This window comes from Punica granatum, chromosome 1 (assembly GCF_007655135.1).
Source record: "Punica granatum isolate Tunisia-2019 chromosome 1, ASM765513v2, whole genome shotgun sequence".
NCBI classification, from domain to species: Eukaryota; Viridiplantae; Streptophyta; class Magnoliopsida; order Myrtales; family Lythraceae; genus Punica; species Punica granatum.
In genome coordinates this window covers 6,176,650-6,194,695 of record NC_045127.1, presented here as the reverse complement: position 1 = coordinate 6,194,695, position 18,046 = coordinate 6,176,650, and the positions used below count along the sequence as shown (strand labels likewise).

General features: G+C 40.9%; 3 protein-coding genes across 4 annotated transcripts; 1 reads left to right on the top strand and 2 right to left on the bottom strand.

The window, feature by feature from the left end:
- The first annotated feature begins 1,415 nt into the window (after nucleotides 1-1,415).
- On the top strand, nucleotides 1,416-3,909 carry LOC116192147 (pentatricopeptide repeat-containing protein At5g61400). Its single transcript, XM_031520603.1, has one exon. The coding sequence runs from the start codon at nucleotides 1,527-1,529 to the stop codon at nucleotides 3,504-3,506; it is 1,980 nt and encodes a 659-aa protein (XP_031376463.1). The 5' UTR covers nucleotides 1,416-1,526; the 3' UTR covers nucleotides 3,507-3,909.
- A 48-nt stretch (nucleotides 3,910-3,957) lies between these two features.
- On the bottom strand, nucleotides 3,958-9,562 carry LOC116192146 (kinesin-like protein KIN-14Q). Its single transcript, XM_031520602.1, has 16 exons — nucleotides 9,291-9,562; nucleotides 9,112-9,189; nucleotides 8,934-9,014; nucleotides 8,508-8,818; nucleotides 8,182-8,395; nucleotides 8,017-8,093; nucleotides 7,833-7,932; nucleotides 7,647-7,745; nucleotides 7,358-7,534; nucleotides 6,977-7,262; nucleotides 6,270-6,431; nucleotides 5,935-6,150; nucleotides 5,725-5,762; nucleotides 5,479-5,642; nucleotides 5,261-5,386; nucleotides 3,958-5,001 (listed from the first exon to the last, which is right to left on the bottom strand). The coding sequence occupies exons 1-16, from the start codon at nucleotides 9,364-9,366 to the stop codon at nucleotides 4,195-4,197; spliced, it is 3,012 nt and encodes a 1,003-aa protein (XP_031376462.1). The 5' UTR covers nucleotides 9,367-9,562; the 3' UTR covers nucleotides 3,958-4,194.
- A 522-nt stretch (nucleotides 9,563-10,084) lies between these two features.
- Nucleotides 10,085-16,125, bottom strand: LOC116208553 (translation initiation factor IF-2, chloroplastic). 2 transcript variants are annotated; one of them, XM_031542062.1, is made up of 13 exons: nucleotides 15,849-16,125; nucleotides 14,102-15,742; nucleotides 13,953-13,985; nucleotides 13,683-13,796; nucleotides 13,322-13,471; nucleotides 13,137-13,235; nucleotides 12,765-12,827; nucleotides 12,420-12,575; nucleotides 12,258-12,323; nucleotides 11,855-12,091; nucleotides 11,263-11,538; nucleotides 10,890-11,078; nucleotides 10,085-10,638 (listed from the first exon to the last, which is right to left on the bottom strand). In XM_031542062.1, the coding sequence occupies exons 2-13, from the start codon at nucleotides 15,632-15,634 to the stop codon at nucleotides 10,477-10,479; spliced, it is 3,078 nt and encodes a 1,025-aa protein (XP_031397922.1). In that variant the 5' UTR covers nucleotides 15,635-15,742; nucleotides 15,849-16,125; the 3' UTR covers nucleotides 10,085-10,476. The 2 variants fall into 2 exon arrangements, with proteins under 2 accessions (XP_031397922.1, XP_031397913.1); XM_031542053.1 differs by having other exon boundaries at nucleotides 14,102-16,125.
- Nucleotides 16,126-18,046: the final 1,921 nt, after the last annotated feature.

Sequence of the window (18,046 nt, the reverse complement as noted above, 5' to 3'; positions counted from 1 at the left end):
TTTTTAAAATAAAAAAAATTATAAGCTTCAACTGAAAGATGCCCACTTAATGAAAACTCACAACTAAAGAAAGGGGAAATAAGAGCTCGATGGGTGAAGACAATTAATATGACAGTTGGCAGCTTCAGCTTCTGCTTGTCTGGTGACCCACCAAATTGGATAAAAATTGAAAGATATGTCAAAAAGACAAAGAAATTATTTGATAAGATGCTTTTGATGGGAGAGAGAGGGGGGCAAATTATGCAGAAGTTGATGCCCTCAACTTGTTATTATTTAATTCTCTTGTTATAGTTATTTCAGTTACTAACTGTCCGCTCTTGCCTAACACAGACATTCATGAATTTTCTTTAAAAAAAAAGTGGGAAATTTTGGTTTAAAAAAAAAGGAAATTTTGAATACTCTATTTCCATATATAACTGGTTCAGTCAAATCAACTTTCTCTCCTTATCTCTATTGTAACAATATGTGACTTGACTTTTTTAAATTAATTCACCCATCCGACGCTTGGGTTTAAAATTTCAAAACAATTTTTGTAAATTATATTTGGTTTTATAAATATTACATCATAAAAAATAAAATAATAAAATATTAATTTATCCATGGCATTGCGCGGTAGTTTTTTAAAAATCTTTTTTAACAAAAATAGAAAATCCACACGTATGTTTATAAATAAAAATACATATAAAAACAGAAAAAGACAGCCACATGAGTAAAATCAAAGTAAGAATAAACAAATACGTACTCTAGATATATAGAACGAACAATATAATGATAGAGACTGTAATCCTCTAACATATAAGTTCTTATTAAAGTGGAGATATCGTTCAGGGGGTGTAAAAAAAGAAGCATAGTAATCAATAGAAAGACCATGGATAAAATGAACTTTACGGGGGTATTTATAGAGAATTTAGCACATTGAACTTGAATAATATTACGTCTTTCGAAGAGTTCTTTCCGATTTTTGAGGAAAATTTTATGTTTTCAAAAAAACTAATTATATATTACTCCATGCAAATAATCTAGAAAAATTTGTAACATTCGTTGAATAATATATAGAATAAGTTCATTTAACTAGTCAATTCACGTGGAATTAAGGGTTATTAAATGGATCGATACAAGTAACTGAAAAAATCTTACCAGGAGTTGAGAGTTATCGAATGGAGCTCTCACGTTTTGCATCTCGATTTTTATATATTATAATAATGGTTCATGTGGTCCGACATACCTGTCTCATGAACTTGAAGGGTATTCTTATTAACTGTGAAATTAGTCAAGCTAAACATGGATATTCCTCGTTAAAAAAAATGCTTGTGGGGCCTAGGCCCAATTGGAGAGCCTCAAATATATATTGGGCTTTAGGGCCCATGTCATTTCGGTGTGAGGTCCATTTTCGGCCCAATAGATTTGAAGAAGAAGGGGTTGGACTTGGCGCCAATCCTTTCACGGCACATTCTCCTTTGTTCAATTGGGAACCTTCGGTCAGGTCGGATTCCTGATGAAATGCTAGAAATCGCCAGAGCAGAGTAATGTTGAAGCTCGTACGATCGAAACCCAGGTTTTGTTTTGCCCTGAAACCTTTGATTTCCGCGAAATCTGCTTCGACATCACCGCTACAATCCCCATCTTCAGCTTCAAGTATTGCTGATAGCATACTGAACTGCAATACAGCAAGAGAAGCGCTCGAGGTCTTCAATTCAGTTTCAGGGACCGTCAGTTCCAGGACGAAGAGCCCGAAGACCTATTCAGCTATAATTCATGTGTTAACGTCGGCCAGAAAGTACAGAGAGGCAAGATGCTTGATGAAATGCCTCATTGAGAACCTCTTGAGATCAAGAAGCCCTCCAAGGGTCTGTCAGTCCGTGTACAAGGCACTCAGGAAAGTTGAAAGTTCGGGTAAATTTAGTTCCGATGTCTTTAGCGTGCTGATAATTGCACTTTGTGAGCTGGGTCTTGTTGATGAAGCCTTGTGGGTGTATAGAAAGATTGGGTTTTTGCCCGTTGAACATGCTTGCAATGTGCTCTTGGCTGGATTGGTGAGACTAGATCAGGTGGATTCAGTATGGGAAGTTTATGAAGGAATGCTTTCGCTTGGGTTGTGTCCCAATGTTGCCACTTACAGTATTATGATAAATGCATGCTGCCATCGGGGTGATAATACAAAAGCGCAGAAATTGTTTGATGAGATGGTTAGTGCAGGAATTGATCCTAATGTTGTGACTTACACAATTCTGATTCAGAATTTATGTAGTTCGGGTCAGATGGAGGAGGCCACTAAGATGTTCCAAAGAATGCGGGAAGTGGGTGTCTTCCCTAATTTGTACACTTACAATACCCTCATCGACGGGTACTGCAAAGTGGTTGATGTTAAACGTGTCATGTTTATGTACCATGAAATGCTTGGCGATGGTTTATCCCCAGATGTTGTTACATTCGGTATTCTGATAGATGCCCTCTGTAAAGTCGGAGAAATGACGGCTTCTAGAAGTTTGTTTGCTTGCATGGTAAAGTCTGGTGTGACCCCTAACGTGTTTTTATACAACAGTCTGATTGATGGCCACTTTAAGCGAGGGAATCTACAGGAAGCCATGGCTTTGCATTTGGAGATGGGGAAGTTCAAGATTTCACCAGATATGTTCACTTACAGTATTCTGATCAAGGGCCTCTGTGATGCTGGTAGACTAGAAGAAGCAATTAGTGCATTTCAAAGAATGGAGAAAGATGGAGTTGTTGCCAGTCTTGTGACATACAACACCATGATCGATGCTTATGCTAAAGAAGGAAAGATGGAGAAAGCATTAGAGATTTGCTCAACTATGACGGAAAAAGGCATGGAGCCTAATGCCATCACCTTTGGAGCACTAATTGATGGTTATTGCAAGAAAAGGAACATGGAAGCTGCTATGAGCTTATTTACAGAAATGGTGATCAAAGGAATTCCACCTGATGTGGTCACTTACACAGCCCTGATCAACGGGCATTGCAAACAGGGAAATGTAAAAGAAGCCCTCATGCTTCACAGGCGGATGCGGGAATCAGGCCTGACCCCAAATGTTTTCACACTTAGTTGTTTGATTGATGGGCTTATCAAGGATGGAAGGACTGGAGACGCGCTCAGACTGTTCTTAGAGGAAATTAACGCAGACCACGCTGGGCCTGACTCTGGCTCCCAGAACCCTGTTGTCTACACAGCTCTGATTCAGGGGTTAAGCTTTGATGGCCGAATTTTTAAAGCATCTAAGATCTTCTCCGATATGAGATCCCGCGGCATAGTCCCTGATGCCTTGACCTATTCTGTAATATTACCGGGTCACTCAGAAGTTGCACACATGAGAGATGTGATGATGTTGCACGCTGATATGATTAAGATGGGTGTTATTCCAAACATAGCCTTGTACAGAGTCTTGGCTCGGGGTTATCAGGAGAATAAGTACCATTATTCAGCTTTTATGTGCTCCCAAGAATTGAAAGCGTTGGAACCTACATTGTTTCAATTGGAAGGATCATGAGGCTGAAAAATAAAATTAAACTGGCTTGGCTAAGGATTTATTCTATGGACTCACACTCCCTGATCCTGATCTATTGCGAAGCATATCGATTGAGTCATTCTTTTCATGGGTGCGACTTGAAGAGCTTCTATGCTAGTAGAGTCATTCACTTATTCCAGAATTTTGAGAAGCTGCATATTGACGTCTCGCCTCGCAATCTCTGATGGAAGCAGAGAGGGATTGCACTCGTGCTAGTGATTAAATGATAACTGATGTTGGTTTGCTGCCTCAATTTTTTCTGTCGCTTGTACAAGTTTGTATACTAACTACTGCTACTGCAATCCTAATATAGCCCAAACACAAATCTGATTGTGTTACCGATTGCTCAATAATAAGACGCTTGGGAATGATTGCCTTGCCTTTACATTATCGAGTCAGTAACCTTTAGTGACAAATTGACATTGAAACAAAGTTCGACCATTGAGAACAAGAACATTTTCATTCAATCACCAATCTTGAATCGGTCACTATGTACATAGAATAATCACCAGCTCAGTTCGAGTTTAGCCCTCTTCGGAACTTGGATGACAAACATCATCACAGAAGCCGAAAGGAAAAAAAAAGAAATAATAAATAAATAAAAGAGGGGAGAGAGTCCACACAAATAATTATCTCCCTCCAAAGTCTAAAACACCTGCATTCACAGAACCTAAATAAGAGTTCTACCAGTTCCAATATTCCAACCCCTCTCCTTTTCCTTCTGGCTCTGTTTTTGCTGTAATTCCTTTGCCCGAGCAGCTTTTCCATTTCCTAGCAATGCCTTGTGAGCAGCAATCCTCCCTCTGCTTCCAATCGAAACACGAACCCTCTCCATTCCAACGTTGACACCACCTCTCCTGATCTGCATAGGAGACTTCATTTTCCTGTGGATGCTTCGTCTCAGTATGTTGCTGAGCTTCTTAACTCCGCTCTTTGTCCCTCTCGGGCTATCTGTAGGAATCTTGTCAGGCAAGCAACTAGGATCATAACCTCCCACCTCCTCTTCGTCCTTCTCAGGGAATGATATTGGCTGTAATGGTAAAGGTGTAAGATCACGTGGGCCTGATTTCAGGCCCGAGGCAGTGGGTAAAGGGATCATTGAAATCCTTCTAGGAGCCGGACCTAATGGGTTTGCTCTCGCTATTGGGCATAGAGATGCTCTCCCCGTCCTCTTCGGGATCAATGGCTGTTCCAACCAAACCGGGTTATTTTCCTTCTCTGCAACATCAGTATACTTTGGAAAGCCATCTAAGAGAGGTTTCGAGCCATTATTATTTTCCATGAGGGGCCAAGCAAGACTCGGAGTCGGAGGGTCCTTGAGGCTGCTGGGCTGGCGGCTCATGAGTGGAGGCCTTACCATTGCGACGTTTTGCTCGTCCTGCAATTTCATTTGCTGGTGTTGCTCTGCTATCTTCGTGTCCACATGCTGTCTTGCTAGCTTTCTCTCCACAAGAAGTTGGGCTTCGAGCTCTTTCACCTGCAAAAGTCATAGTTGTAGTTGTAGAAAAAAATTTCTGCTTTCATTATGCTTGAAAACGAAGCAAAAAGGCGGTAATAATCCAATAGTGGTTTGCATATTGTTTTTCGACGACAGCATGAAAACCAGTGTTTGCTTTCTTTAAAATAAATTATGAAAAAACCAATTTGAAGACGTTTTCACACGGTCATGTGAAACAATCAAAACTGAGGCTAAATTATGTTATAACTATTCATATATAGCACTGTCGTCTTATTACCTTTTCCTGCAGGTTCTTGGCTTTAAGATCTCTGTCTTTAACTTTCAGATCCAGAGACTGGACTGTTTCCTCCATCTTCTTCATTTGCATGTCCTTGATCTTTAGATCTTGTTTCGCTTTCTCAAACTAAAAGGTGCACCCAATATTTACGAAATAAACAAACAAATGAGAGGAAGGAATTGATTAAACAACTACAAGTTTATCGCTAATGTACTTACCATTTGCTTATACTTTACTAACTCTGCAGTGTCCAGCTGCTTCTTAGCTGAACCCAACTCCACTCCTTTCACTCTGCTAGCAAAGTTAAGCGAGCATATTGTCTCACTTATGTCATTTTCGTTAGGACTAATTTGCACAAACATGAGGGCCTTCGAATCTCCTCCTGATAAATAGATAAACCATCCTCAGGTCATATACCTCATGCTCAAAATTTGACATTTTCTCAAACATGAAGCGAAACGTACCTAGAGAGTCTTGGAGCAAGTGGGTGAGTTTGGAGTTCCTTCACAAACGAAAAAATGGGATCAGAATAAATATTAATATCTATTCCAGCGTTAAAAAAAAAAACTATTCCAGCATAAATATTCGAAGTTTTTGTACAAACAAATGTATAGCGCTTTCCACCGGCAAAACTTGATTCGAATAGATGTGACTATGAGATTGTCTGCAGTAACCTGAAAGGGATGTGCGGGCTTTTTGTAGCAAGAGCCGATATAACATCTCCAAGTGCAGACAAAGATCTATTGATATTTTGAGTCTCTTTGAGCCTTTCTCCTTGTACTTCTGTCTTTGCAATTCTCTCACTTCCTGCTAAATCCACAAGCCATAACTTGCTTTTTGTGCATTCTCCATTCAAAAGGTTCTCTCCTTTCACCATCACACAGTGTATGCTACAAGAAAAGTGACCAAACAAAAAGAGGAAGAGCACTCAGTACACTTATTAATTATGGTTGCTACAAGCTCTAAACCCGATATAACAAATGAATGGACAAGTATTAGATCTACGAACCAGTGGGACCGACTGCTATGCTCATTTGAATTAGTCGAGCCAATAGCTCTCGCATTGCTCCCAGTTTGCAGAACTTCCCAAACTTCGTTCATGTTGTTTACATGTGCTTCTGTGAGTCCAGGAACATGATGAGTTCCTTCACCCGATTGCCTTATCTCAAGCCTAGGAAAACAAAACTTAGCTACTTAATAATATTAAATCACTACTTGTTTGCAAACAACAAAAGGTGCTGGCTTTCTCTTTTCCATGTGTTGAATCAGGAAAGTCATCCCATTTTCTGTGAGTTATTTTCCAGTTTCCTCAACAGTGGAATAAAAAAACTGGAAATGCTTGCTGAAGAGATGCATGTGATGCATTCCATCACCCCTGCTTCCTTTATCTCAGGCCCAGAAAAATGGCTTTTACCTACTTAAAGTTTGATAATACTATTAGTCCAAAAGAAATATTGCATTAAAGAGCCAAGTATATTGGTGCGAGTGGGGAAAAGGGAGGAAAAGAGAAGAGGCTATGAACATTCATTACCCTCCTTAGAATAGCACCAGTTTATCCCTTTACTAATTCCTTGGGAAATTCAAGGAAAATACCTTGATATTAGGTTTCTTTCCTTGGGCATCCAAATACACAGGAAAATTTGAAGCCTCGTTAATGCAGCAGGTTGGCACTTTGGTAAGTGTGCTTTTGGAGCACACATTCAGAAAACTTTTTACCTTTTGGCTGGGGGACCTGATTGTGTTCCGGAGGCGAGCAAATCTCTTATCTGTTCATTGTAGACTTCCAGTACGCTGACAGTAATATCATATTGATAAATCTGTTCCCTCTCTTTAATTATGTGAAAGAGCTCCTCAAGGGTACTGTAGTTAACTCCACGAGCCTCCTCAGTCCCTTCCATCGTGTAAGTCTTTCCTGTCCCAGTTTGGCCATAAGCGAATATGCAGACATTGTACCCATCAAGTACTGATGTTGCAAATGGAGCCGTATCTTTGAAAACATCAGCTGCATAGACACAAAGGAAGGAAAATGACTCATCTATTTCTACTTTCTACCTGAAACAAAAGTTTCACAGTGGATTTCTCGATTTCTTTCTTTACCTTGGTCTGCTTGGGGCCCAAAGACAGCATCAAACTTATAGGTCTTTCTAAAAGCCCCATTAGACTTAACAGTCAGGTCACCGTCGCTCGAAGACTCAAAATCAACTGCCATTGGAGCTTCTGCTGTGACTTCTTGCTCATTAAGAGGCCTACACCGGCAAAACACCCTGATGTTTCCTGCAGCGTGAATTCAAAGGTTGAAGGTTTTTATAGTAGTTATGATTCTTTTTTCTTTAATCTTTTGATCAGACAATTATATGATACGAACAGATCAACGAGCTACATTCACCTTTCAACTCCAGAACCTTGTTATATAGTTCTTTCCGCCGCTTAGCTCCTTCTACAAACTTGACCGTAAGATCCTTGTGTAACTCTTCTTGCTCATTCACTGTAACCGGAAAAATTCATGAATATATTGGTCTACATATTAAAATATATGCTTCAGTGTAAAAAGCAGAGGTAGATGTCAACTTACTTTTGGATTGAATGGTGGAGCTTATAATGCTAACATCTTCCACACATTTTTTATATGCTGCGGCCTCCTTGGAGAGCTTTATTTGTTCCATTTTCATAATCTGTCAAGTACAACTTTCTCACTGATGCAATTTAATCAAATCACTGATACCAGAAACAACGTACTTAAGCAGAGATATAGTTACCTTCAATTTTCTTGTCAAGTCTCTCAGAGACGAAAACCACCTACTCTTCTCTTTCACCTGCCCTTCAATGGCAAAGGCTGTCTCAAATTGGAACAGAAGTATATGTTCAGAAATGATCACGAAAAATATTCTTATTAAGACCAAGAAAGTAACGAATTTTCGTACCCAGAGAACCGACGTGCATCGATTTCCGCATGAGCTCACTCTGGAGCTCCTGTAGAGACCTCAGTGCCTCCTGGCACTCTCTAGTCTTAAGCTGGTTCTCTTTCTTTAGCTCTTCCACTGCTTTCCTTGTCTTGATCAGTTCCCTTTTCTGGCTCTTGTAGTTTCTCACGAGCTCGTCAGTATCTCCTTCAAACTCGCTATCCCCATTATCATCCTTCAATCAAGTGATGAGCAACCAAACCAAAAAATTAGTGCCAACTTCTTCTAAAATTAAAAACCAATCCCAATAAAATTGCACCAGCTCGGGTTTCTTTTATAATCATTACTTCTGGCATCAAGGAACTGTCCTTGTCCTCAACAACTGTTGGTGGGAGAAGCTCAAAGGAACTCCCAGGAGACAAAACTTGAGTAAGTGTTGGGCAGGCTGTCGAAAATCTCACGGCTAAGTGATCGCGATTTCTCTTGTTCTCGGATGACCCTTTGATGCCATTATCCAGAGAAAGCTCGACAGCAGGCTCCATTTTCTGGAGACACTTCTTTTCAGTAGAGTCTCTACTGCTTTTACCAGGCACATCGGGTGAGCCAGCACAGATCACTAGGTCAGGAGAAGTCAGTGAAAACCCCAACATCGAGTGACCTGTAATGGAGCTCAAAATCATTGTTTTTCCCTTTCTGGTACAAAATCCCATCTCAGAAGAAGAGGAGTTCATGAACTTCTCGAGTTGATAGGCGTAAAGATCGAATATTTATACCATGAATAGCATTCTTCGCCAGTGGATCACCTGGACTTTCCATCTCATCAGCTTCTAAGCTCTGATTTCTCCAAGCAATGTCTATACACCGAAAGACAGCTCATCAAAGGTACCCCATTTCAGCTAATACAGTTGCATCATAAGGCAATTCAAGAAAAAGCGGTTCCCAAGAAATTACCGGAATCCGGATTGCAAGGCGAATCAAGATTCGCCATCTCCAACTTGCTCGAGCTCGGTAAGGAAGAGCTTGAATTGTCTGCGACAATTGAACCAAGAAAACGCAGTGTATCACAAATCCTGGGTTTTCAATAACTCGTTACAACAGGTTAAAAATCTAACCGTGGGGGGGAATCTTACAGGGGCAGGGCTGTTGCTGGGAAGAGATTGCGTCAGTGAGGAGAAGTGGGTCATGCCACTGATGATGATCTTCCATCGGTAAAAGGGGGGACTGTTTGAATTATGAACAATCAAAAGCAACAGAGCAAAAAAGGAGGATTGATGATTTCGATTGACTGATTTTAAACTTCCTTTCTGCTTTCTTTAGGGAGAGATACGAAGAAGATGACGAAGACGAAGAAACCAGAAATGGAAGGTGAAGCTGTGAGAGGAGAAGGCCGTTGATGTCGTTCGAAGGTAAAGGCGACCGTTCCTGTCTTTTTTGAAATTTGAAAGTCTGGACCCGCCCGGTCGTTTGTCAATCGGGTCTCCCGAAATTCCAAAATCGGGCCAATATCTTTGGGACTTCCTTAACCCGTTTCTGTATTTCTCAATTTTCCTGTCGGGTTTCGGCCCCATTGCGTACCCATAGAGGAAAAAGAAAATGTTGTATCGAAATGTAAAGGTGCTAGTTCAATTTTTGAGGTATTAGTCACCTAACCTCTAGTTCAAGAACCGAGATCGGCAATGTCGAGACCCCTTATTCTTTGATAACCGAAAGTTTGTTAATACCTTGAATCTCTTTACCATTGCCATCGAGCCTCAATGCGTTTAAGCTGGAGGATGTAGGCTTCAACTCACGAATACTGTAGATTGCATATCATGGCTAGATTTGTCGATGGGTCATTAACTTGTCCGCAGGCAGACAGGGCCATGAACCTTCTAAACCCTTTCGTATACCCGAAGAAAATAAGAGGTTTCAGACTAACTAACTGGACACATAGTTGCCGATAGCTCAAAACCTCGGAAGAATTTCACGGATCCTTTAAGATTTTCTCCGAGTCGTTACACAGACATCTCTGCCCTGAATTTCGAGGAGTTACAGTAAACATTGCATCCTCTTTACAACAAAAGGCAGAAATAAATCTCTGAAGTAAGAATTATTATATACAGTGTAATAGCACAGAAAGAACAATTGACAGGTACAGTATTCTCAGCAGCCCCACGAAGTGTGCGTCTCCAACGGTTAGATTGTTTCCTCATCACCTGCCGAGAATGTTGAGGATCTTTTCGGGCTGTTGTTCATGGCTGCGCTCGCAGAACACCCGGCTTGTAAACGAACACAAAAGAAGATCGATTTGATGATGAATTTTTGTGCAATCTTTACTTATAGGTTGACGCCGACTCCTTGCAATGCGGCGGCCATTGAAGCAGAGGCCTCTTCGAGAGTTCGCCTCTTCTGAAACGTGTCAAAGGCCTCGAGAATGTCTCCTTCTTCAAAGTCGTCGTAGTCTTCCATCCCAATCCCACAATCTAGACCAGCATTTACCTGCGCAAAAATTGACAGAACAACATTGTTAATCATGGATTAAAAGTAGAAGGTACAAAGAATCTCTAAAAAACACTAATATGTCGTTCGAAGGATTGGCATTGGCGAATGAGCTGCAGAACGTGAAATACTGGAACTGAAAAGAACTTTGCAGATTGAACCCGAATGTACAAAACTAACATCTCTGATGACTTGTTATCAGAATCTTCTAAATACATAAGATCTAGGAGAGAGACTTGAAACTTATTTACCTCCTTCACCATTTCTTTAACCCGCCGGAGAGAATCCAAAGTGCCCACATAAACAGGCTTCCCCTTTCGAACAACACGAATACCACAGCCTTTCACAACTTTTCCCTCTGTAACCATGCACCCAGCAACGCGTCCACTTCCACTGCTGAATGTCGCTCGTACCTCAGCAAATCCAATAGGTTCTTGTTCCTGTTAATTCAGAGCATGAGAGAGAGGTAAGTTGTCAGCACACAAGCTCTTCCTCAATTGGGATTCCTTCCTTCTGGTTGACTTGTAAGCGCCGAATCAGTCATGCTCTACTTAACAGGTGTACACTAATATACTGAGAATAAGTTGAAAGACAATTAGATGCTGTGCTGGGATGAAAATTAACCTCAAAAGGATCCAGAAGTCCTTCCATTGCATTACGAACATCATCGATCAATTCATATATGACTCTGTAGAGACGAATTTCCACCCCTTTGTTGTCCGCGTAGCTTTTCACACTGCCAGGTACCTTCACATTAAACCCAAAAATGATGGCCTTACTTGCAGAGGCAAGATCTACATCGCTTGTACTGACATCCCCCGGTGCCTGCAGGAGGAACTTCAAGGTAACGTTATCTTGTGGGAGTACTTCGAGGGCTTGTCTCACAGCCTCAATAGATCCCTGCACAAGATTAAAATTTTCAAATTAGAAAGTGTCTTACATCAGCAGAGTTTTACTAAATTTTACCAGTTAGTGTTACTTCTGACTTTCCACATCGTTCATTTCTCTCTCACAGAATTCCCAAAATTCCCCTGATATGCAGAACGAAAGAGCAGATCCCACACGCATGTGAAGTGCTGGGGGCATTCTACTTACAGTTTCAATTCTAATATTTCTGTTTCCCACTATATGGCAGATTCACACCTAAGATTTATGATAGATCTTGCCGGACCAAGTAGATGTTTCAGTCCATCAATGTGGAAAAGGTAATGCCCACCTGGACGTCGACCTTCATAATAATATTGAGCTGGTGCAAGTCTAGACCAGGAAGTTTTCTGGAAGAAACTGCAGAAGCTAGGGAAGAAAGGGTGACTTTTCCATCCCCTGCCTTGGCTGATATTCGCTCGTTTCTCAGTGTCTCGGCACGTAACTCAGCCTTTTCACGTGCTACATCGATGGAATTGACAACTTCAAACTCATCACCAGCACGTGGAACGTTACTCAATCCAGTAACCTGCGACAACCAAACTATTAAACCATCGATTCTCAATAACTTAGCAAAATTGATTTTGACAACACCATGAGATAGAGAAAGCGAGTTCATAGGAAAATTGAACAAAATGATCTTGTTCTTATAAGGGTCAAAGATTCATGAGATAAAGGGATGATGAGACTCAAACCTGTACAGGTAACGAGGGTCCAGCTTCATTGACCTGTTTTCCACTGTCATCAAATAATGCCCTAACCTGACCAAAGCCATAAAAAATTTCAATTAGAGATGGGAAAAAAAATGAGCTTCCAAGGAGTCCTGGTGCTGACAGGTTGACTTCCTATTCACTAACCTTCCCAAAAGCTTCTCCACAGACAACAACATCCCCTTTTCTGAGGGTGCCATTTTGGACAATAAATGTAGCCACTGCCCCTTTCTTTTTATCAACACCAGCCTCAATAACTGTTCCTTTTGCGTTTCTGTCCGGATTGGCCTTCAGCTCTTGCAACTTCATGCAGGAAAATGGGAAATTGGGTTAGAACATAGTAGCAGCCACAGAAGAAGAAACCATAGACAGGAAATTGTAGAGCAGTTGTAAATTTTTTATTTTTTATTTTTTTCTATATGACTGGTAGAAAACAACTAGCATCATAACCATGTAAAGGCCCGACAATGATGCACCAAACTTTTCACCTACCTCAGCAACAAGCATAATGGTTTCGAGCAGGTCATCTATGTTCTCTCCTTTCAAGGCACTGATCTGTCATGGGACATAAAGCAGTGTGACACAGTGCGAAGAATCAGCTAAAGTTATCAAATCTCAAGGGGTACTTGATAGGACTTAACAAAGTAAGTAGTAGTTTTAGTATAGAGAAAAAACAAGGGGAAGAAGAAGTGAGAACAAAGAGAGCTGAGGCATTTGAAGAAGGGTTTTAACACCAACTATGTAACCAAATAGATGCTTCAGATGACTCAGATCCTCTCTTTCTTCCTCCTCCCTAATTAAGTCTTGAAAACTTTCAAGCACTTCAACAGCTAAAAATTTAAAAAGGCCAATGTGATAAAGCACCTGAACCATAGGGATGTCACCACCCCAATCTTCTGGCATCAACCCAATTGAAGAGAGCTGTTGCATCACCCTTTCTGGATTAGCTCCATCTTTATCGATCTGTAATAGCACAAATAGGTTTTATCATCGGTAAATTAGCTTCTAATTAGTCAAATTAAAGGGGTACAAGATTTTTTACTAGTAACCTTGTTGATAGCAATCACAATTGGTACTCCAGCAGCTTTTGCATGAGCAATGGCCTCATTTGTTTGAGGGAGGATCCCATCATCTGCTGCCACTACAATTATAGCAATATCTGTCACTCTTGCTCCCCGAGCCCTCATTGCTCCAAATGCCTGTTGAAGGAAGATACAGATATATCTCATTTGATACAAATGGAAGTACGTACATTCAGATACCAATTACTCTTAGGAAACTATATTAAGGACGTTCTTTGAACCTTCTAATTTATTCCATCCAACTCGGAATTGACACAAAAAAAAAAATATAGTGACTGATGTTTGAAATCTCAATCTAACAACAATGTGGCAGAAGTGCATCAGAAACCTCATGTCCAGGAGTATCAAGAAAGACACAAGCTTGTGATTTGCCATCCACAGGTACTAGCACTTTGTAAGCTCCAATGCCTTGAGTTATCCCACCTGCTTCTGATGCAGCCACCTGCACAAACACAACTCATAAGGTAATTCTGATAATTCACTTTAGCATGTTAATTAGTGTTATAACGCAAAATGGTTTCTCTGAATTTCTATTCAAAAATATGAATAATTTTTTTTACAGAAGTAAATATAGAAATAGATTAGTAATCACTCATACCCTGCTCTTGCGAATGTAATCCAAAAGGGTCGTCTGAAAACATAAACCGAGCACAGTGAGCAATAAATCTGACAGTTGAAGCTCTCAAAAAACAGAAAAAGATACGGAACCAACAGAACATTAAAATTCATGGTAAGTCTTAAATTTACCTTGCCATGGTCGACATGACCCATGATGGTAATTACGGGTGGCCGGTCTTGTAGCTTATCCAAATCATCTTCATCGAGAATTTCCTTCTTTCTTGCCATCTCATTCACCTTAAGAGGATCAGCCTCTATGACTTCTACTCCATACTCTCTGCAAACCATCTTCACCATGTCCTTGTCGAGAGTTTGCACCCCATCAGGCTTAATGCCCTTCGAATATAAATTTCCAAGAATTTCCCCTTCACTAATAGCCAAGTTATAGGCCAACTCCTCTACAAGCATTCCCTTCTCCCCAACCTCTAAAATCTCAACTTTCACAGGAGCTGCATCTTTTGCAGCCTGTAGCCTTGCAGCTTTCCTACTTGCTTTGCTCCACTTCCTACCTTTCCTAGCTGTGGCTGCACCAGGAATGCTGATGCTGAGATCTGAGGCCTCCTCATCAGGAATTTCCACATCATCATTGTCAGCCTTTCTCCTGCGGAACCCACCAGCAGAAGCATTCTTCTTACTATGGTACTCATCCTTAAATTTTCCAGGAGGAGGCCCCTTCCCAGGCTTAGTCGGGGCCAAAACTGCCTGAGCAATTAAAGGGTCAACGATTGGCTTCTTAGGAGCAAATTTATCAATCAAAATAGGCTTTCTCTCCTTCGATTTTACAGCCCCATTCTCTTCATCAACAACAGCCGGCTTGGCAGCTGCTCTTACATCCTTCAAGATGACCGGTTTCCTCGGCGGAGGAGGAGCCACAGAGGGCTTTGCCATTAATTTCGGCTGTGGCCTCAGTGGAGGCTGAGCAGCAGGCATGGAAGGGGCATGAGGCTGCATCTCCGCAGTTCCTCCTCTGCCCGTTTTTTTATCTGCTACTTCAAGTTTATTAGTAGGAGGATCCTGTACAACCTTTACCTTCTGTACAGTTGATACAGTGTCTCCTTTGCGCCAGACACTCTTCAGTGTCTTAGCCTTCTTCCCTCCAGCTGAATTTACAACTCCAACGCTTCTTGAATTACTACTCGTATTGGTCGGTTTCTGTACATTCACGGTTCCACCCTCCCTCTCAGATGTCTCTAGTTTCTCCGCCTTCTCCAAAACCTCATCAAGCGACTCAATGACTTTGTTCCTCTCCTCCTCATCGTCTGACCCACCGCCCTTGGAATCTCCACCAGCCCCTGAAGGGTCCCATGGTACCGAATTGTTCTTGGGACCCGACGGTTTAAGCACCGGCTTTGGCGCGGCCTTAAGCTCAATTCCAGTATCATCACCTCTATTCCCACGGTAATTATCACTGGAATCAAGCGAGAGAGCATTGGTATGCTCAATGAAATCAGTTGTTGTAGTGACTGAGTATTTACAATGCCATCTCTTGGGATCTCTGCAGCATCTGCCCTTCAACAGAGAGACCCTCCTGACAAGCGAAAAGGAGGCTTCCGAAGAGCCCGATACTGTTCCCGAGCTACTGCAAAGACCAACAGTAGATGCCACGGGAGCTAAAGAAACCATTCTTCCTCCCTGTATGCTCCCCACGAGTATCATCACCATGTGAAACCTTCCACTGACAGAGCTGATAACCTAGCAATTCCCCAAACCCATCTCACACCCTTTAAGGAACCGCAAAAACTGAAGCTACCCAGCAACAGAATCCCTCAGCTGACACGAGCAACAGAGCAGGAAAATTGGGTTCTTGATGATTTTACAAGAAACGCACCTGAGAAATTTGACTGGATGATCAAATTAATGAGTGGACAACATTTACCTACTGACTGGAGAGCTCTCTCAGGACTTTCCACAAAAAGGTGGCGGGACGAAATGTCAGTAGCAGAGGAAGGAGGAAGAGAGAGAGCTGCAGAGGAAGTAGCCTAGGGCGAGAGTGCAAATGGTGGAGGATACAGAGAGAGGAAGAAGCATGTTGTCTGGCGATATGTCTCAGTTTTGGAGTTTGTGTGGCTGATTCTCGGCCTATCAAAGGTCGCTAAGCATTGGTGATGGATAAGAGGTGGAGCGTTCGCGGTTGTCTGTAATTCCTTCTTCCTTTTCTTCTGATGGAAGTGAAAATTCAAGAAACTCTCCGAACCTGAAAAATTAGAAAATTCACGAATTCAACCAAAAAAAAAAACATGGCAGTGGCAAACAGGGAAAAAAAAAAAAAACAGAGTCTTTTTTTGGGCTTTTATATGGCGCAGATGTTTTTGCTGGTCGGCCCGGGGAAGGGATCCCACGGGAAATGCTGAGTGCCGGCCCAAAAACCGGACGTCATAAATTGAAGACTCGTTTAATGGGATTTTTGCTTTTACAATTTGTGGGTGCTGTCTAATTGACCTTGCCCATAGATTGGTTCAATAATTCTAGAACAAGAGGGTGTGCAAGCTGCATCTTAGGAATCCGAAGTTTTCCGAGTCCATTCATTGACCGATCAAGGTCAGGCTAATAGGTTGCTAAACATGAGATGCACTTCACCCGTCGTGATTCGATGATCATGTTTCTAGCCTTAAACTCTCGAATTAACCCTTAAACCCTTACAAGCTCACGTCTTTAGGTCACGCTACCGAGTCAATTCGCTATGGAATTGGAAACTGCCATAGGCTTTGTGGACTATCGAATTAACTCGTAAACTCTTGCGAGTTTACGCCTTTAGGTCATGCGATTGAGTTTACCAAGTCTGCTGATATATTGGTCTGTTTGGCTATTTTTAAAGAAAAAAAGTCCAATCCTACGAATTTAGCCCATTCTCAAAGCCAAGCCTTATTAAAATAAAATTAAAATTTTAATATTCAAAATATTTTTCATTAAAATCGTGGAACTTCTCTTTGTTTCTTTTATTTGGCTCTCTTTTATCTTCTTCGTCTCTTATCCCGTTGAAACTTTTTAACTTCTACTTTCTTCTTTAAATTAGATCATGAGTTTGATGCGCATTTAAATTGAGATCTATATTTTCCTGTATTTTTTTAATTATAAAAGTGTATGTATATAATTATCGGTTAAAGTTGGACTTCAAACTACGCATTTTATTGTGGAAATACTGCAATCATATATTTTGGGTCTTATTAAAATATATTTATTTTATATTGAAACTGATTAATTTTAGCTAGAAATATATGATACATAGACTATGAGTTTATGATACGAGTTTACGTTTCGAATTTATAAGGCCTCTATTGAGTTTATGTAAACTCTTGAATTTGACAATCTGGCAGGGCGTTATAATCAAGTTTTTTTTTATGGGTAAAAGGCTAGATCAAGTTATTAGCCTGTTGTGGCTACCCCAACTAATGGAAACCTAACTGGCATAAAATGTTCCTTTCGCCATAACTCGTTGAGATTTAGCCCAATTTGGTCATCGCAGCCCCACTAACACACTAGTGAATTAAGTCCAAGGCCCACTGGATCAAGTATTATGGGCCGGCCACCGTCATCCCATAATATACCCACATAGTGGCGAGCTCTACATCCTCAGTGAGGTTCGAACTCGTGATATTCAAGTGGAGCGCTTGATACTTAACCACTAGACCACACGTGCTGGTGGTTGCGTTATAATCAAGTTAAAATGCTTATAGCTCAAAAGTTCCATCACACTTGTTATATTACTCATTTCTATTTTTTTATTGGGTCCTATTAAAATAGGTTTATCTTCATTCCAAAAATTTAAGTCGATAAGACGATAGACCCAACCATCTTACATATTCAAGATTCTTTTTTTGATTTTCTGATGTGTAATAGAACAACTTTAGACATTTGTTCTCATGTAGCAATGTATGATATAATGATATTGATTTTTTTTTAACACGTGTCGGGTGAAGTTAAAAATCCGCCCTCAATAAGGCAGGTTTCTTCCCTAGTCAACCTTATTTTTATGAGGTGGATTTCTTCTTTGGGATGAGAGAGAATAGTTGACTGCGAAGCGGACTTATTCTTTTGCATTTGAAGTTATTAACACGATTTCCACACTCTTGGCTT